General features: G+C 48.5%; 1 protein-coding gene across 3 annotated transcripts in view; it reads right to left on the bottom strand.

The window, feature by feature from the left end:
- The window catches only part of eas (ethanolamine kinase 1), a 155,316-nt gene that overhangs the window by 105,639 nt on the left and 23,337 nt on the right, over positions 1–26,340 (bottom strand). For 2 of the 3 annotated variants that reach the window (XM_075886454.1, XM_037420169.2), the window contains exon 2: positions 25,532–25,810. In XM_075886454.1, the coding sequence (XP_075742569.1) occupies positions 25,532–25,753 (222 nt within the window). In that variant the 5' untranslated portion in view covers positions 25,754–25,810. Of the gene's footprint in view, positions 1–25,531; positions 25,811–25,939; positions 26,052–26,340 lie in introns of all 3 variants that reach the window. The other variant, XM_075886453.1, reaches the window with a different exon arrangement.

The following is a 26,340-nucleotide window of genomic DNA, read 5'->3' as shown; positions in this document are numbered from 1 at the left end:
TTAGGCTTCACACGAGACTCATTTTGCCACCGTACTCGCCGCTTCCAGTTTACGATACCCTTCGACACTACGAAGCTCAGTTTCAATCAGAACATTGTCTAGAACTAGAGGTGACCGCATTTGAGGCCTCGGAAGATGTCGGAGATAGCAGACGACGAAAAAGGAGTGATCATGGGCTGCTGTCTCCACAGCGAGTGCCAAGAAGTGCGTGAAGATTATTATCATCATAAACAGTTCAGTGTTCATTTGTCCCCGTTGAAGGCATTCTGTTGGTTTTTCCCCGGCTGGCTCCGTCTTTCTGACGGCATTACAGGTAACAAAGGCTGGCGTTCCGCGAAAAAGGGTGTAAGGCAGGGAGACAATCTTTCTAAAGTCATTCGCTGCTTGTGTACAGGAGGTCTTCAGGGCCCTAGATTGGAAAGAGTTAGAGATAAGAGTTAATAGAAAGCAGCTTAGCAACCTGCGATTCGCTGATGACATGGCCGTGAGAAGTAAGTAACTCAGGAGATGAATTACAGCTCATGATTACTGAACTGAACACGGAAAGCAGAAAAATAAGCCTCAAAATTAATATGCACAAAACTAAAGTAATGCGCAACAGCCTTGGCAGGAAACAGCGCTTTGTGATAGAAGGACATGAGGTGGATCACATTCAGCAATCATTCTCAAATCCTGAACGGTAGTTCACCACTATTCCTCAAGAGGAAGGTATATAACAGCTGCTTCTTCCCAGAACTTATCTACGGAGCAGGAAACTGGAGGCTTACAAAGAGGGTCCCACTTGAATTGAGGATGATGCAGCGAGCTATGGAAAGGAAAGTGATAGGTATAACCTTGAGAAAGGAAGAGAGCACAGTGGGTCAGGGAAAAAATGGCTGTTAAGGATATCGTAGCTGAAATCAAGAAGAAATTGACATAGGCTAGGCACATAGCGTGTAGGCAGGACAACCACTGGTCATTAGGTGTAACTGACTGGATTCCAAAAGAAAGCAAATGCACAAAGGGGAGAAAGAAAGTTAAGAGGGTAGATGAGATTAGGAAGTTTGCGGGTACAATGTGGCAGCAGCAAGCACTCGATCAGGTTGATTCGTGAAACATGAAAGAGGCCTTTGGCCTGCAGTGGGTGTAGTCAAACCGATGATGATGATGATTTGAACAAAGACAAAAGCTTGTATTGAACTGATGATGCCAAGCAATAGATAAAGCAAATTCAGTGTACATTGTAGAGTTTTGGGTGGTGGCTGTCTCGAAACCCCTCAGAGGAGAGACTGAGGCACGAAGGGACTGCCCATTAGCAGCCGCTAAGCACGAGCTGTGAGCGTGCCATCGTTCAATGTTTTCTTCTTCTGCAGTCAGTGCATTCGCAGGTGCCCTCCCATATTGCTTAATCCGCCACCATAATGCGTTGGCTATGATAAATGCCACCAATGCCTTCTCTAGAATGATGCCTACGACGTCACACGCTTTGCCATGGGGATGGGAGATTCTTTGTTGTTTAGTACTTTCTCCGTGAGGAACACTCGCAGCTGACACTACTACTTCCGCTGGATTCTCCGAGACGGCAGTGACATTGCTTTAATTTCGGAGGCCGCAAGGTTTAATGCGGCCGCCTTAGCGAGCGCTCGCAGCGGACACTAATTGAAGGAGCGGAGGAAGAGAGGACAGGAAAGGGCCGGGAACCAGCTCTTCGGCACACATCGCAGGCACCTTTCTAAGAAGTCGTTGATGCCACATATTGTCACGGGCGTCCTGAGAAAAAGATGAAGGTAACAGTGCAAACGTGCATCTGCACGCATTTATGCAGAAAGCAACAATGAGAAAGACAAGGAACTCTCGCCCGCTGTAAATAAAAAGATGGAGCAGCTGCTGCTTTCCCAAATTCTTCAAATACGACCTCTGTCTTCACGTCGCAACACTGGTGGAGGTGCTGGCACCTCCAACCTGATGCAGGGCAGTGTTGTTCGGGACCATACATCCAGTCCGGAACCTCAACATCTTGTTACAACTCCTGTACATCGATTCAGCCAGCGCCTACTAGGCCCAAGTCCGGAACTCTTGACTGCTTCTCCCCTTACTAACATGCCGGCCCCTACGTCTGCGAATCTTCATCCTGCCCAGATGACTTTTCCTTCCCAAGGTAACTTTGCAGCCTCCTAGTGTTCTCGAAGTCTTCCATGAAGAAGCATACGAGGATGTCGAGAAATGGCTCGACAAGTTCGAGCGGACCGCTGTGATAAATCATTGAAGCGCACAAAAAAACTTAGCCGTGCCTACTTCGCAATGGAAAATAGCGCTCGCACATGGCATGAGAACAGGAAGCCTACTTTTCAAACTTGGGAAATTTCTGGCAAAAGCTTCTGCCTTGTCCCGTTTCATTTATATTTGAAGACCCTTGTGACCATGGTGCTAATCACCTGCCGACCAACCAAGCTTCTTCACCACATCGTCGCCAGCGATCTCCCTCACCTGCACGAGGTCACACTTCCCCGGATCGCCAAAGTTACGCTGTCTGAAACCGCTCCCCAAGCCCATGCCAGGGAAACTAACTGCTGCGACCTCCGGGAACAAGGTTGCCAATTGCCGAGACGCCAAAAAGACCCCATTGCCTCTATAGAAAGACATGACGATGGTAACGACGACAACTATGAGTACTAATGCCGACGAACTTGTACGTGCCGGCCTTAGCGTTATTATAGACGGCCACTACATAACAGGCCTGGTTGACACTGGTGCTGACTTCTCTATTATGCGACAACAGCTCGCCGACCACCTTAAGAAGGTCAAGACGTCGTGGAGTGGGCCGAGCATAAGGAGTGCTGGTGGAAGCTAATGATGGCAATCGGTAAATGCAACGCTCGGCTCGTAATCGGTGATTCGAGGTTCGTCGCCACTGTCGCGATTTTACCAGACTGTTGTAAAGAGCTGATTTTGGGTATAAATTTTCTGCGAGAGTACGGTGCTGTCATCAAAACTCCAGAACGTATCTCCACATTTTTCACCCATCCTTACATTGACACCACCACTGAAGAGCAGCTGCAATGTTTACATGTAGCCGATGATGTGATGCTCCAACCGAGATCTTGCTGCCTTATGTCAGTGTTATGTGAACGGCCGTGCCGTAACGAGGTGATAGCGGAGCGAATAGTCACGCTATTGTTTACGCATGGTGTTTCCTTAGCGAGAGGTGTTCTGGCACTAACTGATGGGCGAGCAGAAGTGCTCCTCAACAACTTTCTCAACGAGTGCTGTCACATCCAGAAGGGCATTGCAATTGCTTACTACAGCGATATGGACAAAGCCAGAGATGGCTTCGCTTTGCAACCGGACGACGCGACCGTCTCAGCCTCGACACCTTTGTTTGTCGACATTTGCTTTACCCTGTCACTCTCGGATGAACACAACCTACTAGAGCTGATACACCAGTTCCAAAATTGTTTTCGTGCATGTCGAAGATCAAGCAAAAACCACTGACCCGGCACCGAATTATTGTTGAAGAAAATGTGAGACCAATCCGGCAAAACCCATACCATAAGGCTCCGAAATAACGCGAGGAGATCCAAAGGCAAGTTCTGAAAATGCTCCAAGATGACATAATACAGCCTTTCAAAAGTTCCTGGGCATCCCCCATGATATTGGTTAAAAAGAAAGATGGCAGCTTGTGTTTCTGTATAGATTAACACAAGTTAAACCAAGTCACGAAGAAAGACGTCTACCCACTGCCACGCATAGATAACTCTTGATTGGCTGCGGTTTGCACACTATTTTTCATCAATGGACCTGCAAAGTGACTATTGGCAAATAGAGGTCGACGAGAAAGACCGTGAAAAAACTGCCTTCATGACGCCCAACGGTCTTTATGAATTTAAAGTGGTTCCATTTGGGTTATGCTAAGCGCCAGCCACTTTTCAACATGTAATGGACACCGTGCTATCAGGACTGAAGTGGCAGACATACTTGGTCTATCTAGACAATGTTCTTGTCTTCTCAGCTACATTCGAGGAACACCTAAATCGTTTCTTCACAGTTCTACAAGCTATACGTGCGGCTGGCCTGACTTTAAAACCAGAGAAGTGCCATTTTGGTTTCAGTGAACTTTGATTCTTAGGCCACGTGGTCAGCCACGAAGGTGTCGGACCTGACCCGGGCAAAATTGACGCTGTTGCAAAGTTTCCTGCACCACATGACAAAAGAGCGGTGGGGCGCTTCTTAGGCCTCTGCACTTATTACCGACGATTCATTGCCAACTTTTCATCTATTGCAGCGCCTTCGACACGGCTCACATGAGAGGATGTCCCTTTTCTTTGGGGCGAAAAGGAACAAACTACATTCAATGAATAACGCCAACACCTCCTAACACCTCGGGTTCTTGCGCACTTTGACTAGGAAGCGCCAACAGCACTTCACACCGACGCAAGCCATGAAGGCCTTAGCGCCGTACTGATACAATGGCAAGATAACTCCGAAAAAGTGACAGCCTATGCCAGCAAAGCTCTCTCTCGCATGGAGGAGAACTACTCGACTACCGAGAAAGAGTGTCTCACCGTGGTCTGGGCAGTTCTCGAATTTCGACCGTATCTATATGGCCGCTGATTCAAGGTCATCAGCGATCACCACTCACTTTGCTGGCTTACTAACTTGAAAGATTCATCCGGCCATTTGGCACACTGGAGCCTCCGAATTCAAGAGTTTGATATGACCATGATTTTTAAATAAGACAAGAAGCATACTGGCGCGAACTGTCTCTCGCAGTCACCCGTCGAGCCTGCCGCTATTAATGATGAGTCCATGGACGCCGCATTCTTGGGAGTTATCAACGCGGCCCCTGCTTCAAAAGAGCAGTGCAGTGACCCCGACCTGCTTCCGCTTATCGACTTCTTAGAAGGATGACCTGAAGACGTGCCGTGAGTTTTCGCCAGAGGACTGCCGTCTTTTTGTTTAAGGAACGACGTCCTATACAAGAAAAACTTTTCTCCCACCGGCCGCCCATACTTGCTCGTCGTCCCTGCATCACTGCGAAAAGAAATTTTGGAAGCCTGCCATGATGAAGTCACCTCCGGTCATCTCTGCTACACTGGAACATTGCCTTAACTGCAAAACAGTTACTTGTGGCCGAACCTACCTGCTGCTGTAAAACATCACGTCAAAACCTGTGCCGACTGCCAAAGACGCAAAGCACCCTCTGGCAAGCCAGCAGGCTTATTACATTCCGTACAAGTACCAGCAAAGCCATTCGCCCAAATCGGAATGGATTTTCAGGGCCCATTCCCAACTTCTACCACAGGGAACAGATGGATCATTGACGCCACCGATTACTTGTCTCGCTACACAGAGACTTAAGCCATACTGAGGGCCACAGCATCAGAAGCGGCTCATTTCTTCATAGAAAACGTCGTCCTTCGACATGGTGCTCCAACAGTTCTCGTCACAGATAGAGGAACTGCGCTCATGGCAGGGCAGAACTTTTGGAGTCGGTTCTCAGGCTCAGCAGTACAGCTCACCGGAGAACAACGGCGTACCATCCCCAAACGAACGTACTAACAGAGCACCTTAATAAGACCCTCGCGGACATGCTCTGAATGTATGTCAACACAGAACACAAGAACTGGGATGAAATCTTGCCTTATGTGACCTTCGCCTATGGTACCGCCCGGCAGAAAACTACCAGAATGACGCCGTTTAGTTTAATACACGGGCACGAAGTCACTACAACGTTGGACGCTATGCTGCCACACAAGTGTGACGACACTCATGCTGCCGCCGAAGAATTTCGTGAGTGCGCCAAAGAAGCCCGACAGCTAGCCTGTGTGCGTGTTTGTCACCAGCAACACAAAGATGTGAAACAGTACGACCTACGTCATAAATTAGTAACACACCAGGCGACAAGGTATGGGTCTGGATCCCAATACCTCGACCAGACTTTCAGAGAAGCTATTACGACGATACTTTGGCCCATATCGAGTCACTCGACGCTTGAACGTCGTCAACTACGAAGTTATTCCCGACGACGATTGCAGTTCTAGTCGTCGAAACCGCTCACCCGAGATCGTGCATGTCATCCAGATGAAACCCTACTTGTCCAACTAACCCTCGCTTGTCTTGTGGGTGCCAGTACATAACTGCATATGTGCGTTTTTATAAGTAGAGCGCCTTGGCTGCGTATCGGGACGATGCCATTTTCGAAAGGAGGCAAATGTCACGTGCATCCTGCGAGAAAGACGAAGACGACAGTGCATACGCGCATCTGCACGCTTTTATGCAGAAAGCAACAATGAGAAAGACGAGGAACTCTCTGGCGCACGGTAAATAAAAAGACCAACCCGCTGCTGCTTTCTCAGCTTCTTCAAATACGACCCCTGTCTTCACGTCACGACAATATGAAGGTTCACGTTTAGGATTTTAGTTGCCTAGAGCTGCTTAAAGAGCCAGTAAACAACCCCCAGGTCCAAGAATAGTTGTAAAGAGAAATGTGTGTACTTTTACTTCATGAACAGGCTGCCATAAGAATTTCCCGAATACGTGCTATATTAAGAAAGTTACAGGGGCTAGAACATCGCGTTCAGCTGGCTTCAAATTTTTGCGCGGTCTTGCCACCCTTTCCTTCACAAGAAAGAGAAGCCGTGGCCCATCGTCGCGACTATGCGTACTGCGGCAATGTAACAATGATTGATTGATATGTGGGGTTTAACGTCCCAAAACCACCATATGGGAGATACCGTAGTGGAGGGCTCCGGAAATTTCGACTACTTGGGGTTCTTTAACATGCACCCAAATCTGAGCACACGGGCCTACAGCATTTCTGCCTCCATCAGAAATGCAGCCGCGGTTGCAGGGATTCGATCCCCCAACCTGCGGGTCAGCAGCTGAGTACCTTAGCCACTAGACCACCGCGGTGGGGCGGCAATGTGACAAGATGTCAGTGATTGACATCATCGGCGAACTCGGTCAGTCGCAACGTGCGTCTGCTTGCTGCGATGCTTGGTTGTTTTCCGTTTACCCGGTGCCGATGCTTCTCTGCGGCCCAGTTACTCGATTTGCAGCTGACAACGATTTGCAGCAAAACTGCGTTCCGAAACCCAGACATGAAGTAAGCCTGATTTTTCTGGACTTCAATTTTTTCGGGTTCAGAGTGCAGTGCCATCTGGGAGCAGCAACACAAAACACAAATATAGCGCTTACTAGTGGGTGTGCCCGTCAACAGGTGGCGCGACAATCTGCTCACTCCTAAAGACTGGGTCAGTGAAGTGTCCCGACTTCGATGCATGAAGCCTATGGGGAGTTTCGCAACTCGTATGTTTAAATAGCTCTGTCATAGCTGCGGGTGGAAACAGGAACTGTCGTTGACTTCACTACTGTTTGTTGAGACCTGGTATAGACAAATCTATACCAGGTCTCATGGGCTGCATGCTGCATCACATCACCAATCGTCGAGTTGTCACTGCCCGTGGAAGGAGATTGGTCAGGCGTAGGAAAAGAATGGAGGAATTGTTTTTTCAAAATGGAGGCTGTGCGCGGCGTGCAGCTCTGTAATATTTAGAAAACGTGATCCCTGCTGTGTACTCCGTGAATTACCGAGCTTGTTTGGGGTGTGTAAAAAAGAAGTCTGAGCCTGTTGACTGGCCCTTTGAGGAGGGACGCGGCTTTCATATCACTAGAAATGGCCAACAAATTGATTTTTGAAAATCACATTTTCAGTTTCTACAGCCCTTCTTCTGTCATATTTCAAGATATCTCCACTGAAAACCGCTTAGAAGTGATTTTAACAGTTGGCATTACAAAGCAGTCGACGTTACTAGCACAAGTGACCTCCAGGTGTGGGACACTCTCACAGAAATGTCATAGCACGTGATAATCGCCAGGAGCTCGAATTAAAATCCATGCACAGAAGCAATCAAAGAGAGGGTAAGAGGCGACAAAGGGGTTTCAATAGGGATGTTCCCAGGACATAAGCTGGAAGCAGTGATAAGGCAAGCGAGTGCAAAACTCACAACTAAAGTTAATGGATGAAACTTCCGTGATAATTGTGGGCATTCTAAATGATGTCTTGAATAAAGAATCAGCAGGACTAGCGACGATATTGACGAAAGGGGTCGATGACATGCACGCCATTTCCCCTGAGGTACAAGTAGTGATATGCACAATACCGGAGGTACCGAGTTCACTAGTCGTCGTCAACTCCCCGGCGAGAGTTTCCTCGAGTACGTGACACTCCTGAAGGAGAAAGCCGTACGATGCAAGCTTGGGCTCACGTACGCGGAACGCGTCCGCGATCAGATTATTCACGGCTCGTCCAACTTGCGGGTGAGAGAGAAGCTGCTGGCATACGGCGAAGAGTTGTCCTTGGAGAAAGCGGAAGAAGCCGGTCGGACGCTCGAAGCATTGTCCTTGGCGAACCAAGCATTTGCTCCCAGTCAACCAGAACATGTCGAAGCCGTTGGGCAAGGCGCCCAATATGGCGGCGCGAAGAGAAAGAATGGCCGCGCCAGTCGGGGAGGCCGTGACGTCACGTCACCAGGTCCGGGAGACCAAGATGGCAACTTTCAGCCGCAGTCGTCGTCTGGGTACCGTGCTCCAGTCCCAAATGAGAAGTCTCAAGGCGACTTCCAACCTCAATTGTGCAACCGCTGTGGAAGCAGACGACACCACTCAAGTTTTCGAAAAGGTCCAGCCCGAAGTCGACGTTGCAATACGTGCAACGCTTGGGGACATTTCGCGTCGATGTGCCGCAAGACTGGCCCTGTACAGCGCGTCTCTTCGAGGGGAGCTGTCGACGTCGTACCGGAGCAGCAGGCCTCCACTTAGTTGAACTCAACTTCAAGCTCATCAGTGTTATCTTCGGATCGTCCTTAGTTGTCCGTGCTCACAGTTAGCACCTCATCCAGAAAAGACTTAGTCGTCCACGCTGTGGTCGATGGTGTTACCCTGCGACTACTGGTGGATACAGGAGCGTCTGTATCCTTGATGACTGCAGAAGACTTTCAGCGTCATTTCAGCAAACAGCACAGCCTGTCCAAAGCTGTAGTCGACTTGCGAAACTTCTCCAAGCAGCGCATCGGGATCCTTGGCTCCTTTTAAGCTCCAGTCAAAGTGTTGCAGCGGTCTTGCTCCGTGGTCTTCTACATCACCGATAAGGGCACATCGCTTTTGGGCCTTGACACCATTCAGCGACTGGGAATCCAGATTGACGGCGCGTCCTTGACGCGCCGTCAATCAAGGACGGCGTGTCGACTCGCATCATGTGAAGTGCAGTGTCCCTCCAACGTGCCTTCGGGCTTCGAGCAGCTCTTCAGCGACGAGTTGGGTCTTGTCAAGGGTTTCATTCATGGCATTCAACGGCGGCCAGGTGTGACTCCGGTTGCATCCAAGCTGAGATGCAACCCTCTGGCTCTTCGCGATCAGGTGGCGACCGAGTTGCGACGACTCGAGGAATCGGATGTCCTCAAACGCGTCGACGCTTCTGAGTGGGTCTCGCCGCTCGTCGTCGTCCGCAAGTAAAATGGAAGCATCTGGCTGTGTGTAGATCTCAGGGAACCGAATAAGGAAATTATCATCTATGGGTATCCTTTGCCGCATGTTGAAGAGTTGTTGCAGATGTTTTATGGAGCCACTTGTTTTTCTAAGCTGGACTTAGCGTCAGCTTACCACCAGCTGTTGTTAGAGGAGAGCAGTAGGGACTTAACGACGTTCATCACACATGATGGCTTGTTCAGGTTTAAGCGTGTCTGTTTCAGTCTGGCGTCCGCGCCTGCAGTTTTTCAAAAAATGATGTCCCAGATTTTAAAAGATTGCAAGAATGTAATCTGCTATCTGGATGATGTCCTTGTGTGGGGTAAGACTCAGTCTGAGCATGACGCGAGCCTAATTGAAGTCTTGACTTGCATAGCCAACAGTGGCATGAAATTGAATGATAAATGTCTTTTTTCCGTGAAAGAACTTAGCTTCTTGGGACACCGGATTTCAGCTGATGGCATACCGCCGTTAGAAAGTACAGTAAAAGCTATAGTACATGCCCCAGCCCCTACAGACTTTAAGTCTTTACAGTCATTTTTAGGTCTGGCAGGATACTATGCCAAATTCATTGATCACTATGCAGACCTAGTTGAACCGCTTCGTCTCATGCTCAGGCAGGGCCAAAAGTTTTGCTGGTCGGAGGATGCCCAACGCAGTTTTAACCAGTTGAAAACGCGCCTGACTTGTTCGCCTGTCATTAAGGTGTTTAATCGTGAGCTACCTGTGGTGGTTACAACCGATGCATCTGACGCGGGCATCGGGGCTGTGTTGCAGCAGCTGTATGGCCCTAAGCTTGAAACAGTAGCCTTTGCGTCGAGAACCTTGTCAGATACTGAAAGAAAGTACTCTGTGGGTGAACGCAAAGCGCTTGCCTGTCTATTCGCCTGTGAAAGGTGGCATATTTACCTCTGGGGTAGACGTTTCACCCTTAGAACCGACTATCAGGCTGTAGTTGCTTTGTTAGCCGCAGGTGATGCAGGCCGACGGCCTTTAAGGATTTCGCGGTGGTCAGCTAGACTTCTGTATTACAACTTTGACATAAAATATTGCAAGGACTCAGAAAATGTGGTCGCTGATGCCCTTTCTAGGCTGCCAATTCAGACCTGTCCAGAACTTAGCAAGGATGAAGAAATAGTGTCTTTAGTGACATCTGTAGTTGACAAAGAAACCGTCCAACTTGCAACGAATGCAGATGTGATGTTGCAAAAAGTCTGTGAATGTGTATCCAAGGGCTGGCCTTTTAAGAAGCATATAAACAATGAGTTAATGGCTTACTTTCATGTTAGGAATGAACTCTGTTGTGTAGACGGATTACTCATGCGTGGTGACCATGTAGTCATTCCTAGTGTTCTGGTACCTACTTTCTTCCAATTAGCACATGAAAATCATGAAGGGATAGTACGTACTAAGCAACTTCTGCGTGAAAGGTATCGGTGGCCCCAAATGGATCGTTCTGTAGAAGAACATGTCAAGCATTGTCACATCTGTCAGCTGACAGACAAGTCGGCCAAGCCGCGTGTAGCCCCGTTGCAGCCCGTTGAATGGCCTGAAGGGCCGTGGCAAAAGTTGGGTATGGACATTGTCGGCCCGTTAAATGTATCTTTTCCCCAGGTATCTTGTTACCTTAGTCGACTACTATTCAAAATGGCCTGCAGTTCTTGGCACGAATTCTATCTCCACAGAGGATGTCATTAAGCTGTTGGAATCGTCGTTTAGCCGGGAAGGGCTACCAGAGTTCTTAGTAACTAACAATGGTCCACAATTCGTCTCTGTACAATTTCAGGAATATCTAAAGGAACAGGGCATCCGTCATATATTTTTGTCCAATTATTACCCCCAGGCCAACGGTCAAATAGAACGCCTTAACAGGGTTCTTAAGGTACATTTTCAGGTAGCCAGACTTGAAGGTAAAAATGCCTCGAGGAGCATCACACAATTTTTGAGTTTGTATAAGGCCACACCACATGCAGTGACTGGCCTGTCTCCAGCTTTTTGCTGCACGGTTGACAACCTCGTTCCAAAGTAGACATTAGCAACTTTAGGATTCGTCCTAAAGTATCGGAGTCGCAAAATGGGTTGCCTCATGTTCGGAATCAGGTTGCAGCGAAACAGAATAAAAGCAAAGGGTATTTTGACAAAAGGAAAGGTGCGCAGCAAACCCGCATAAAGGTCGGCGATTTGGTTAAGGTAAGACTCCATAGGAAAGGCTTTTTCAAGTATAGTAGGCCTCTTACAGTGAAGGCTCAGGTTGCGCCGTCCACTTTACTCCTCAGTGACGGAAAAGTGTGGAATGCATCCAAGTAAACAGTAATTCCTAGAGATTCTTTCCAGAATGCCGCCCTTTCTACTACACCCAAAGAACTTATTTACTCTTATTCCAGTAGATCTTTGTGGCAGTCAGTCCCCTGGTGCACCTACGTTGCAGGGCTCCACCCCCAGTTTTCAGTCAGACTCTGATTCGTCAGAGATCTCTTATAGTGAAGGGTCTGAATCAGTTGTTCCCCAAGGAACGTTGGGAAGTCAGCATGACCCGTGTGGGTACCTTTTTCAAGTAATCCACTAAATCTCAACCCTGGGGAGGGGGAAAGTGAAGGGACTACAAGGTTTTCAAAGACGACCGAACCTGGTCGCACTTCAGCAAGTTCTACTGAGACTTCTATGCGTCCGCGCCGTCAGACAAAACGACCTGACTGACTCAAAGATTTTGTCACTTAAGGTCAAAAGAGAGCTAGTGGGCCCAGCCACGACATTGCAGGAGACTTTCAGTTCTGTGTTTTTTTTTTTTGCAGTGTATTTCGTTCCACAAGATGTGTGACGTATCTATTGTATTAGGCCACTTGTGCCTGTGCGCGAACTACTGTTCTCCCCGCCGCTCATGTGGCGTGAACATTCCTTAGTGGAGATCCTGGGACTTTCTCTAGTGTTACCCTGTGATAATGCTCATTTTGTCGACGGGGGGGGGGGGGGAGGATGATGTGGTGTCGTGGTGCCACCTGTGAGTGGCGCGCGCACTGAGTGCGTCCTGGTGTGTACTCTGTTCAACAGATGTCGTCTGTAACGGCACACACGTGATTGCATGCAGCCAATCGCATGTGTCCGCGTGTCCGTTGTGTGTCGTTCAATAAACGGCCGCTGGCCGGCTCAGTCTTTGTTGGGTTCCCGCGGGCTCCGATCAACTCACTTCTACTGCGCGTGTCGGGGGCGCGCGCCGGCGCATGATGCGTCTCGCGTTCAGTCGTCGGGCCCTCGCCGTTGGACGCCGTTCGCCGACACAACAGTGCATAGCTAGGGTGGTTTTCAACAAGACAGAATTCACTTCGATAGAAGGCTAGGTCATGAGGTGGGTTGGCGACTTGCAGGACGTGCAGTAGCTTTCTTGGGTGCCCTTCGGGGTCCAGTATAGCTAATAACAAGGAAAACAACCAGGGGGACGTTTTGACAGGTGGTATAGCGAGAAACCACAGAAAAGGTGAAATATGGGAGAAGGCACGTGTTGCAATTAGTTACATTAACATGCAGGGTAGAAGAAAAAAGGCAAAATGGTTTGATATTGAGGAGCAGTTAAGCAAGTAAAAAATAAGTGTTTATGCGGTTACAGAAACACACCTTAAAGAGTTGGAAGAGCCACACCAGATTTTGAGAAGGATGCAACAGGATCATACCAGAAAGGAAAAGTGGAGGTGTTGGAATGCTAATCCATAGCACTACCAAATGGGACAGAGTGAAGCAAACATGTTCAGACCACCTTTGGGTTTTGGGCACAGTAGAAGGAAAGAAAACGTGGCTAGGTGTAGCTTACTTGTGGTTGGGGAATTACTGCTAGGAAAAGAATCTGGAGATAGCGAATTGCATACGCGTCGATATCAAAGCATTTGGTCAGGGGGCCAAAATAACCCTTCTAGCAGACAAGAATGCTCACATACAGGACCTTGACTGATATTCACACAGAAATGGTAGGTTATTGCTAGATCTCTGCGAGCAACATAGTCTTGAGACAGTTAATGCGGGGCCTAAGTGTGAGGGGCAGATTACGTAGGAAGTCAGACACAGGCAATCGAGCATTGATTATTGCCTTATGACAGAGGAAATCTATGGCAAACTTAGAGAGATGAGAATTGACGAGGAAGGCATTAACAGCTTGGGTAGTGATCATAAACACATAATATTACAAATTAGATATAAAACTGAAAATAAGAAAATAGGGTCAGAGTATGACAGCTCAAATTTAAATGACACACAAATAACAAATATAGCCACAAGAGTTGAGGATGAAGCAGGAAAACTACCAAGCAAACACTGGGAGTATAGTGAGCTGTTACATGACGATAGAGGTGCAAGAAGAGAAGAAACCACAGTAGCAAGAAATTGTGGCCTTAATCTTGCCATAATGTTGCCATAATGTTGCCAATGTTGTTGAATGTTGTGCAACATTTAGACACAGTGCATCAATATTGTCAGAAGTTGCTCAAATTTCACCAACATTTCAACAATGTTGCACCAGAGATGTTGTGGTAACATTTCATTTTTACATTGTGACAATGTTGTCAAATGTTGACAGACTGCCCATATTTGGCCACACGGCTGCTTAATATCCACCGCAATTGTGTTACTATGGTCCCTAGAATATACTAGCTAGTTCGCCGTCTCCGCTCTCCACCACGGCCGCTCGGTGATGCATGTGGTGGTGGCACTGCGGTCAATCGGAGTTCCTTGAGCAGACTACCCTCTCGCGGCTCCCGCTTACAGGCACGCTGGCGGAGAGGTTTACAACAGCGCTTTCGTGTTTGCTTACCTCGTCACGTCGAGTGTCTGTGGTATTTTATTTTATTACAGAAGGTAAAAATTGTGCACACTTAAGTAAGGAATACCTTAGCGCTAGTTGCTGAATAGCACGAGGTGTCACTCAAGTTTCCCAGTGGTGACCATGATCCCTCAGTGCATTCATGCTGCTTATAACATACGAGACATAATTAGGAGCATCGAAATCTTTATTTATTCCTTTACATGGTTTTTGTGAGCATCATTTATTTGCATCTTATCAACTTTAGCAGCTTCATTCTTTGCCGCTGTACATCTCTTTCGCTGTTCGGTGATTTTGTGAAGAAGCGGAATCTTAGTAAAATGTAGGACTTCATGAGGCTTTTTGTGATGAAATTTGAATGTTATTCATATCCCAGGTGAAGCAATTTTTTTTTCAAGAAAGTGCTGAAATGTACTCATACTTATTGCTCTGTACAGATCGTATTGCCCGGTATGTATTTTTTTCTTCAACCTACTCCTGCATGAGCCAGAGAAGGGCCTGCAGTATTGTGAAAATAAAATAAATAAATAAATCCAGAATACTCTTTTCATGTAGCTTACCGTTGCTGAAATAAGTAGTGAAACTATTTTCGAGTTTTGCGATAGCTGCTTTGAGGGGTCTGGAGAAATATATGAGGCCTCCGTTATCAAAGAGCGCTGTGAACAGTGAAGCCTGATCAGTCCCTGTTGCTATACTTCTGTCCGATGCGAGACATATATTGGGCAAGTCTCAAACTGTGTTTTTTTTTTTTAGTGTCTTATGCGCTACACAACCAGAAGTATAATAGGTATACATATCGTGGCTTTTTTTCTTTTTCACATATGCACTGTGGTCTGTAGGTGACGCTAGTGCAGTCTCCACGCTACTAAAATCTCCTCCATTGATGAGACTGTCAACGACGTCAATTGTGGAAGGTGTGGGTGGCCATTCCCAGACAAAAGAGAGCTGATTACCTGCGGCGAACAGTTCCCCGACTTTGGTTGTCTCTCAAGGTTATAAAATTCAAGGGCATTTATTGTCACCAAACACTGAGCTGCAGTGGGATGATCATTTGTGCCGGAGGCTTGCCAAGCAATTCTATTTCTCAGCTTGTCTAGGCTTAAACATGAAGTCATCAAATATCTGAAACTGGCAGACCTGAGGAATTCAAGCAGTTGCACTGTGCTCTCAATTACGAACAGAGCCCTTCTGCTGTGCTCGATGAAAGGAAACCGCAAATTGTACTCTTGGCATATGTCTCCCATTCTTTCAAATAGTCTAACAATTCTTTTAGGAACACACAGTTTGGTGAATTTGGGTAGAGAGCCTTTTTTGGCATTCGGGAGGTCATTATTCTAATAATTCTATTCATATTTTTAATAAAGTTCTGAGTTGGCTCCACGGGGCCACAACCTTTCTCGACCTTGTCGGAATGCAATAATAACCCCCTAATCACCTCATTACCGAAGAGTTGAAAAGCTGGTGTCACCCTGTGGGAATTGAGGCTGGCCCGCTGCCTTTGCGCGGGCTTTCCCGCCTTTCTGCCATTCTCATGTCCCGACATGTCTGCCCTCCTTTGCTGTCTGCCGCGCTGGGAAGGGCGGAGTGACGTTTAACTCCCTCACCCGGTAGCGGATGTTGACTGTGGCGCCGCGCGGGGAGCCTCCCGAGAGGTTTTCGCGCGCCGCGTCGGGAGCGGTGAGTACAGTCCGGGACTTCAAACGGTGAGCCACGCATTCTTTTCCGTCCGTCGAGTCCCGTCGCTCGGGGCTCGTCGGACTTCGCTGACAGCGCCTCGCGCCCGATGCGAACGCTCACCTTTTGTTGCCCCGCTGCGTACTCACGGCCGAAGGGCAGTACGGTGTCCTAGTGCGTGGCCTAGCTACGCCGACCCGTCTCCCTTCGAAGCCAACGCGAGCGCCTTTGCCCTCGCTCGAGCAACCGGGCCTTTGCTCCGGTGTCTCCGTGGATCAGCTTTACCGCGGAGACGTGCTCGTGGCACCCCTGTGTAGTACTTTGTGCCCGTGGCGTGGATAAGCCTACTTGCTTTCCCGCCGCGCCTATTTGCAACGGGCTGTACTGCGTTTGGTGTTGCCACAATAAAGTGTTGCGACTTGAGCAGTATCGTGTTTCCCGCCACGGCGACGGTTAACGCGTGCCCTGCGGCTCGCTAAGACCGGACCCACGCTGGTGGCCGTACTCCTTCGGGATACGTGTACACCACACTGGCGCCCAACGCGGTATCAAAAGCTCTAGCTTTTGACTGCTCTTAGCGAGTCAGTTCGCCTGCGCGATTCGGGCTCGTCGCAACATGGCTGCTTCGCGGGACTTTTGTCCACTGTCCCTTTTAGCGGATGCCGCGTTGCATACAGAGGCCATTGCCTCTATTGACGGGAACCCTTCTGCACCCGTCCGTGTCGGCACCCCCTATTGCGGTGACGACACGAGGCGCCTAGCCTCTCCCTTTGGAGATGGCGCGTCGCTTCGGAATGGGCCTCTTGCCCTACCCGAACGTTACGCACAAGCGCCTCCGACGCCCGTCCGTGTCGGCACCCCCTATTGCGGTGACGACACGAGGCGCCTAGCCGCTCCCTTTGGAGATGGCGCGTCGCTTCGGAATGGGCCTCTTGCCCTACCCGAACGTTATGTCTGCTTCGTGGCATGCCGCGTTGCACCAAGAGGCCACCGCCTCTATCGACGGGCGCCCTTCGGCGCTCGCCTGTGTCGTCACCCCTTTTTGTGGTGAATACACTCCTACGTGGTAGCTGACGCGCTATCTCGTGCCCCCTGTTGTCTGCCGAGAACCTGGATTTCGGTGCGACGGCCGCTCGCGGTGCCTTAGCACATGCAAGCGTCGGGGGCGAAACAGCAGCTTCGCCGCCATTCGGCGAGGAGGGTGAGTCCCCATGCGGACAAACCTTGGCTGCTATCCAGGTAAGCGGCGCACCGCGAAGCGGCCGAGCGGGGGAGCTTTCCGAAGGCCACGAGGCCGAGAGCGAACCCGTAACGCCGACTCACGCGGCGGTTGCTGCGGTCCTGAGTGGGCGCGATACCAGACTCCCCCATTTGGGAGAATGGGAATTGCTTTCGGCAGTGAAGAGCTACTGAAGGCTCAGCAGAGTGATTCGTTTCGAGTCTCGGAGGGACGGAGCGCCGTATACGCTGCTTGCTTTGCGGCGGGCGCCGTTAAACCGTCTTGACGAGGCGCGGAGCGCCGTTACGCTGCTTGTTCTGCGGCGGGCGCGATTAGGGGGCTGAAACAGCGTGTGTCGCTGAGTCCCCGGCGGATTCATTTTGCTGGACCATGACGGGCTCCTGCTGAAATATATAGCCACTGACGACGAGTCCATAGACCCGTTTAAGGTGGTTATGCCCATAAGTCTGAGAGCCGCACTGTTGCGATCCTCTCACGACGAACCCATGGCCGGTCACCTGAGTGGCTCGAAAGTTTTTGCAAACTGAGCAATGTTGTGACCTGGCCCGGCACGAAGCGTGGCTTTTATCGCTATTCCGTGCCTGCCACGTCTGACAAACGGTTGAGCCAAGGGTTGGAAAGCCGCCCGGTCTTATGAACCGATTGTCAGTGAGCGTCCGTGGCGCGTACTAGCTGAAAGATCCCCTTTGGGAAAACTCAGCCGTGCCCACATCGCAGACCTGAAGCCCTTTGTCACGGTCTGACGAGCTCGTGCCAGTGCCCTGCGGCACTTCGCGCAAGCAACGGGCACACCCGGAGCGACGGACCGCATTCGGACCCCGCGCCGGTATAATCTGAGGAAGCGGTCACCTTTGTGATTTCGCGCCGGACGGCGGACTTCTCCGCAACCGAAGGCACTCGGTTTACGGTCTAGCCTCAGTATAGGTTGGCTTCTTTACGGCCTTTTCTCGTAAAGAAGTTAACCCCGCCCTGTCTGCTGCCAGTTTTTTTTTAAGTGTTCATGTGTATTTTATGTTTCTTTTTGTCTAATATTAAGTGTTATTTGTGTTTTATGTTTTTCGCCATATGTTGAGTGTCATTTTGCTCTGTGTTTACTTTTTTTTCCCGTGTTCGTTTCGTCTACCGCGAAGGGAGCTGTGTGTGACCTTGAGTGTCGGTGCTTGCCGGGAGAGAGAGAGACGAAGGACGCTTTGCGCCTACGCTCGCGCAGCCGTCGGCGGTGTGTGTGCGTGTGTAAGTGCGTGACGCTTCAGTGCGAGCCCGCGAAGAGTGCGTCATGGCTTCCCCCCATCGATGCGGACGCTGGAGGTGCTGGGGGGTCATTGACCCACTGACGTCAGACCATCTGGCTGTGCTCTGCTCTCGGCCGTCGTCGAAGAAGCCCCGCTGCCTTTACCACCATGGCTCCTGCGCGAGGCCAGCTGAAAGCAGCTATATGCTGCCGGCCAACGCGATTCGCAGCCAATTTGGGTCGGCCTCCCTGAGCACTGGAGAGGCCCGGCTTCGCGCAACGTTCCAGCTTCATCATCGAGCCAGAAATGCGGGGCCTCCGAAGCACAGCCGAGGCAGCGTTCGTCGGACTCGCTGCTTAACAAGACCAGCAACGAGCCATCAGTGAGCCCCCCCTTTCGGTACCTCTGACCTCGCACTCGGGCATCGCACAGAGCGGACACTGTCACGCCTTTCCGCCCCTCCGCGCAGTGGACGCTATCCCCCTTCAGCACCACGAACACTAGTGCCACGTTTCTGTGCTCCCTTCCGCAGTTATTTGTATAGTGTCATGTGTTTACTTTGTTATTTATGTTTTGTTTCTCATTTGTGATCTTTTTTTTAGCAGCAGTAACAGGGCTGGACTGAGGTTAGCTACCGCTCATAGCAGTGTCATTTTAACTGCATGGGTGACGTCCGGCTGCCTTTTGCAGACCGGTAAAGGACAAGTTTAGGAGAGGGGGATGTGGGAATTGAGGCTGGCCCGCTGCCTTTGCGCGGGCTTTCCCGCCTTTCTGCCATTCTCATGTCCCGACATGTCTGCCCTCCTTTGCTGTCTGCCGCGCTGGGAAGGGCGGAGTGACGTTTAACTCCCTCACCCGGTAGCGGATGTTGACTGTGGCGCCGCGCGGGGAGCCTCCCGAGAGGTTTTCGCGCGCTGCGTCGGGAGCGGTGAGTACAGTCCGGGACTTCAAACGGTGAGCCACGCATTCTTTTCCGTCCGTCGAGTCCCGTCGCTCGGGGCTCGTCGGACTTCGCTGACGGCGCCTCGCGCCCGATGCGAACGCTCGCCTTTTGTTGCCCCGCTGCGTACTCACGGCCGAAGGGCAGTACGGTGTCCTAGTGCGTGGCCTAGCTACGCCGACCCGTCTCCCTTCGAAGCCAACGCGAGCGCCTTTGCCCTCGCTCGAGCAACCGGGCCTTTGCTCCGGTGTCTCCGTGGATCAGCTTTACCGCGGAGACGTGCTCGTGGCACCCCTGTGTAGTACTTTGTGCCCGTGGCGTGGATAAGCCTACTTGCTTTCCCGCCGCGCCTATTTGCAACGGGCTGTACTGCGTTTGGTGTTGCCACAATAAAGTGTTGCGACTTGAGCAGTATCGTGTTTCCCGCCACGGCGACGGTTAACGCGTGCCCTGCGGCTCGCTAAGACCGGACCCACGCTGGTGGCCGTACTCCTTCAGGATACGTGTACACCACAACCCTTAACTTCTCGAATGCATGAAGATGGATATGAGCGCTCGTGGTGCTTGGCATCACCTTTACTGTCACACTTTGGCTGTCATTTTTCCATCCTCCTTTTCGAATCCAACGTTCACAAAACCCTCCGGGGTATTGAACCCCTTGGTAATAAAAGCATTTCTTACGTTCATCAAAAAGTGTGGCAAATCAGAAAGAAAGAACAAATGGTGTGCCGGGACGATGGGGTGAGGAGCCTTGTACTGGATCCTACTGGCGGTTCCTGAATGCAACAATGTCATTAAAGAACAAACCTGGATAACTCCAATGGGGGATGCAAAAAATGATGCAATGCGATGTTTTATTGGTCAATAATATCAGAGCTTTACGTCCCAAAAGCACGATTTGATTATGACAGAGGCCTTAGTGGAAGGCTCAAGCAATTTGGACCTTCCGGTGTTCTCTAATGTGCATGGACATCGCACAGTACATGGGCCTCTACCATTTCGCCTCCATTCAAATGCAACCGCCACAGCTGGGATGAAAACCGCGACCTTCAGCCGAGCAGCCGCGCACCGTAGCCACTGTTCCACCTAGGCCGATGTGTTTTATCGGTGAAAGACGTTCTAGTGTGCCCAAGGAACATAATTAACGAAAACGTGTAGTTCATGCGAAAGTGCGAAATGTACGACAGGGTGCCATGCCCCACCGATGCCTCCTCCACGGCCTGCGCTGCATGTACCAAGTAGGCGCTCCAATAGATTGCAGTGCCCTCTGCGCATGCACGAGCAGCACGGACACGATCTTGCATGAGGACGACGCGGAGACGGCAGACTAGCCAGTTATTCTAGAGACCGTAGTGTTACTTCCTGCAAAGCCTTATTTCTGTGACATGCACAAATAAATTTAAAACATTGCTCCATTGCTTGCCTCAAATAATTATGCCATCGCTGCACTGCTGCCTGTAATGAAAGCACACCCATAGTACATGTACACAGCACATCACATATATATATGTACTTTCACAACTTATCCCACTGACGCGTTGGTTCTGGCGCAGTACTATGGTGCTGCAGGGACAAGGGAAACCAAAACCCAAAGCAAAGCCTTTGTGGATCAGCAGCAGCCCTACGGCTACTGACATCGCTAATGGCCGCACGTAAAGTTTCCTGCGTAATGTTGTGTGCGCTGTCACAGTGCCAGCTCTTTGTGGCGCTCAGCTGGAGACTACACAAATACTGTCTTGAGAGAAGAACGGTGAGTCTTTTTCGGAAGTGTGTCACCATCATCATCATCATCATCATCAGCCTGACTACGTCCACTGCAGGACAAAGGCCTCTCCCATGTTTCGCCAGTTAACCCGATCCTGTGCTCGCTGCTGCCAATTTATACCCGCAAACTTCTTAATCTCATCTGCCAACCTAACCTTCTGTCTCCCTCTAACCTGCTTCCCTTCTCTAGGAATCCAGTTTGTTACCCTTAATGACCAGCGGTTATCCTGTCTACGCGCTACATGCCCGGCCCATGTCCATTTCTTCTTCTTTATTTCATCTATGATATCCTTAACCCCCGTTTGTCCCCTAATCCACTCTGCTCTCTTCTTGTCTCTTAAGGTTACACCTACCATTTTTCTTTCCATTGCTAGCTGCGTCGTCCTCAATTTACGCTGAACCCTCTTTGTAAGTCTCCAGGTTTCTGCTCCGTAGCTTAGTACCGGCAAGATACAGCTGTTATATACCTTCCTCTTGAGGAATAGTGACAATCTACCTGTCATAATTTGAGAGTGCTTGCCAAATGTGCTCCACCCCATTCCTATTCTTCTCGTTACTTCAATCTCGTGGGTCGGCTCCGCGGTTATTACCTGCCCTAAGTAGACATAGTCTTCTACAACTTGAAGTGCACTATTACCTACCTCGAAGCGCTGCTTTTTTTCAACGTTTCTGTACATTACTTTCGTTTTCTGCAGATTAATTTTGAGACCCACCTTTCTGTTCTCCTTCTCTAACTCCGTAATCATGAGTTGCAATTCGTCCCCTGAGTTACTCAGCAATGCAATGTCATCGGCAAAGCGCAGGTTACTAAAGAACTCTCCATTAACTCTTATCCCTAACTGTTCTCATTCTAGGCTTCTGAAAACCTCCTGTAAGCACGCGGTAAATAACATTGGGGAGATTGTGTCCCCTGCCTTACACCCTTCTTGATTGGTATTCTGTTGCTTTCTTTATGAAGCACTATGATAGCAGTTGATCCCCTGTAAATTTCTTACAGGATGTTTAAATACACTTGTAAGATGTAAGATGTATGTAAGATATATTAGATGTCAGGATTGTGAAGATACTTGCAGAATATTTTGTGGTTCACTTTTTTTTTTTTCATGTCTGGCTTTCACTTTATGTGAAGTTCACGGGCGAAAGTTGCAGTGGGTGAAATGCCCATTGACTGAAGTAGGCATCTGGCAAAAACGTCAAAGAATAGCTGAAGACGTTCATAATGAACTTCTTAGCTGCATAGAAGCAAGTGATAATGGTCGCAGCGACGATCACGCTGCGAACAAGTCATCAGAGCAAGGGAATAAAGTTCTGCTTTGTGACCCAACTGCTCGGCACCATCAGTCGCCCGACGCGCTCAGTTTGCCTCGCGCATCAATCACAGGCAAACGTAATGCAAGTGATTTTTCTTCGTCTGACACTGAATCGGGCACTTTCACCTCACATCACGCCAAAAACATGAGTGCTCCGGAAGCAGTAATTTTATTTTCGTTTTCTTAAGGCCTTAACGCAGTTGCAAATTGAGTCAAATAGGCTTTGTAAATTTGTAGACAAATTAGCAAGACTTTCTCTGGATATGCCTTGGTGCTTAAGGTGACTGAAGCCTGTTGCTTTATTCTGCCAACTTGAATTAATGTGTTTTTTTTTTTTTCAGCAAGGCGGCTCAAGCCTGCATTCAACGTGCCCTCTAAATTAAAGTTTGTGTGAACTGGTTCTCTGTTTGCCTTGTTCGTATTGCAACAACATGAATCGTCCACACACAACTACAAATGTTCACCAGAAACCTGAACTAACTGCTCAAATATGATCCCAAATCTTGTTTTTTTTTTTCGCTTCTTTCTAATGTGTTGTAGAATTATGATAGCTTCGGAAGGGCAACTTGCACCTGCTTGTTTGTGCCTTGTAAATATAATACTATGTATCATATTAAGTTTGACATTACAAAACTGATGTTAAGAGACTTTAATATATTACAAGAGAAAAGTTGTTGTTCGGTTTGTTCAAGCTATTTTGTAATGTTACTGCTATCATTCATCTCGTGCAACATTTTGTTTGAGATATTTTAAAAGGAAAAGTGCTTTTGTTTTACACTATTTTGTAACATTACAGCATCTAGTCAAGCCTGCTTTTGAAAAATATTTTCATGGGTCACATTTTGTCTTTCTACATTACCTTAACTGGGCTAAAGCTGCTCTGGTAATTGCTCGTCCTATTTTGTAATATTATCTTTCTAGTCAAGCGTGCCTTTGCAGCTTTGTTGATATCAAGTTGATATGGGGCCACATAGTTAAGGATGCAAGCCTAGCAACATTATTTTTTACTGCCTCCTGGGTCCCAGATTTTTGTCTAGTTTACTCCAGGAGGGACAAGCTTTACTTATGTGTGGTCACGCTATCTTGCAATATTAGTGCCTAGTCAAGCATGTCTTCACAACTCGGTTCATGTTAAACACTTCATAAAATCTCGGCTGCGGCGGCTTCATTTCCGAAGGAGGCGGAAATGTTGTAGGCCCGTGTGCTCAGATTTGGGTGCACGCTGAAGAACCCCAGGTGGTATAAACTTCCAGAGCCCTCCACTACGGCGTCTCTCATAATCATATGGTGGTTTTGGAATGCTAAACCCCACATATCTATCAAACACTTCAAAAAGTACCACACCATTATCGGTGTATTTTTCCAGGATTATTTCTTACTTTCTCATGCGTAAGATTTTTATCTGTCGGTGATATATTCAAAAGAGAAACTTTCACCTATGTGCATTCATGCATGCTGTTATGCTACCGTATCTAGTCAAGCCTGCATGGCTTTTTCAATGTTTAAAACGGATAAGGGGCCACATAGGTAAGGGCACCAGCGCTGCAAGACTGCTGCTTATATTTCTCCTGTTGTTCTGGTATACCACAAAAAGGAAAGTGTAGTTGCTCCTAAGTTTGCTCATATTACTCTATCTAGTCAATCTTGCCTTTATAGTTTTGGCCACGCCAAGCATTCAAGTATCTGGTCATCCGATCGATCCAAGTTTTGCTCTTAAGCATCTGGTCGATCCCTTGAAAAGCAGCAAGCTTTCCATAGGATTGTCCACATGCAAGTTGCAGGTCGATTCCGAATGCCTGACCACTCATCTTGAACTACTTTCCCTAACTATTTTTTATACCCACAATGATTGACAAATTCTATGCACAAGACCTGAACAGTATGCACAGCCAGAGCTGTGAAAGTATTAATAATGGATGCGAATTATTTCCACCCCTTGGCTCCTCAAAGCTCTCACATTTACCCTGAAAAGTTAAGGTGCAATCATTATGAAAAAAATTCACACAGAATCTCACTCGGGAGTTGTCTAAGCATTATGTTTTATTGTACGCAGCAGCCACCTCTAGAACACGCATTGGCACAGAGTCTTCCATCTTCCCTCTAAAAGCTGTCAACATAAGCTTCTCTCTAGCACTCATGAACGCGCCATAGGACAACATCCCATGGCATGCACCTCCCACAGCCACTAAAACATGTGTTCGGCATAAAAAATTTTGTAAAGCTTGAACTTTTATATGTGTAAAGCTTCCCCTGTCGGTTTCACATAATTTCTTGCGAGGACTCTTCTCCAGGAAATTCAATGAAGCCTTCTACTAGCAACACTCGTTTTTTATCGCAAGTACAATGGATTGATGCAGGTCACATATGTTCATAATTTAATGAATCAATCGATCATTTTATTTTCCACTTTAGCAAGTAGAGGGCACGAGAAGAAAAAGCTCCTGCGAGCTGATTGACTAGGCTTCCTAGCCCGTTAAGTTCAGCAAGCAGTGATAGCATACAGTAACTGGCGTACGCAAATAAAAGCACAATAAAGCATACATTGTTCTTATACAAAGTCACTGAAATATCACTACACGTACATGCAATTCAGGAAAAAAAAAAGAGACTACTGCATCAAAGACAAAGTTCAAAACTGACATTTCAGTCATCTCACGAAGAAAGCATGCAGCGCAGGCCTGGAAGATGAAATACAAAAACCATTTTGCGATAGAAAGTTTAATACACAAGGCAAAGTTATTCTTAGCATCTGGGCCCTGTAGTTTGCACGTGGTGTTCTTGTTTCTAACTTTTTTCACGAACCGTAAGGGATACAAAGAAGCATGGAACCTTAAAGTTCAAGACACTTTAAAGTGTGACAGCTCAGGTTTGAACCCAAGCACTACATTCAGAACACCTTTTCTTTATTCCTTCATTTCTTTATAGCAGTCATTGTGCTAAGTGGACGAATGGACTGTTTCGTCGTTGAGTTCGCACATGCATGAATAATTCTGCTACTGATGAACTGTGACCATGCAAGTACAGGAGCGGCTTGAACAGACAAGAGACTCGAGGAGTGTTCACCTTGAACTGAACCAGAGAGAGGTCCCAGCAGGGACGCACATGCTGGAGAACCCGAAGCGCGCCTTCTCGCAGTGATGCCTCAGTGGAACCATCCACAAAGATGTCCACCACGTCCAGTGGGGGCTCACCGGCACCGTTTTGTACACACACTGTTGAGGCCAGAGCCACAGAGGAAGCCGGCTCCGAGCTTGGCTGGGCATGGTTCATGGCTGCCGTGGCCATCCGCAATACTCAGGCAAGACGGTCACTGAATCACCTTAGCAGCCAGAGGCATGGCACCTGAAGCAAAGAAGAAAACAAAATAAAGCCACACATTAGGACAACATGATGCTCTATGACCCCACAATGTTTTATGGAAGCCTAAAATGTGCTTACAAACTCTACAATCAGCACCAAAACATTGCTTACCAAATATAAAGACATAAAAAAAGACGGTCTTAGAAGTGATGTCGCAGAAATTAGCCAACTAGCACAAAACGGCCAGCAGGCTTTGCAGTTCCATGCCCTGTTTGTGAAAGCCCTGTAAAAAGTTGTGAGAGCGCTTCTTTCAGTTCTTCTACTGACATGTTATAGCCTTAGAAATAATGTCAAAGTACAATACGGCCCCAAAAGAAGATGCATCACTTCAATACACTCAAGATAACACAGCAGTAATGCGTTAATGACCTGCCACACAATGACTGCATACCCTGGTCAAAAGAATTTATCAGTGTGTCTGTCAGCATGGCAGAAACCCAATCCCAGCTGTATCTTAGCAGGGCCAGCAGTCTTTCAACGCTATCTCTGCTATCAGTGATGGGGGCTAATGT

The sequence above is a fragment of the Rhipicephalus microplus genome, chromosome 2, assembly GCF_043290135.1.
Source record: "Rhipicephalus microplus isolate Deutch F79 chromosome 2, USDA_Rmic, whole genome shotgun sequence".
NCBI classification, from domain to species: domain Eukaryota; kingdom Metazoa; phylum Arthropoda; class Arachnida; order Ixodida; family Ixodidae; genus Rhipicephalus; species Rhipicephalus microplus.
Note: the sequence above shows the minus strand (reverse complement) of the source record. Positions and strands in the feature narration are given on the sequence as shown.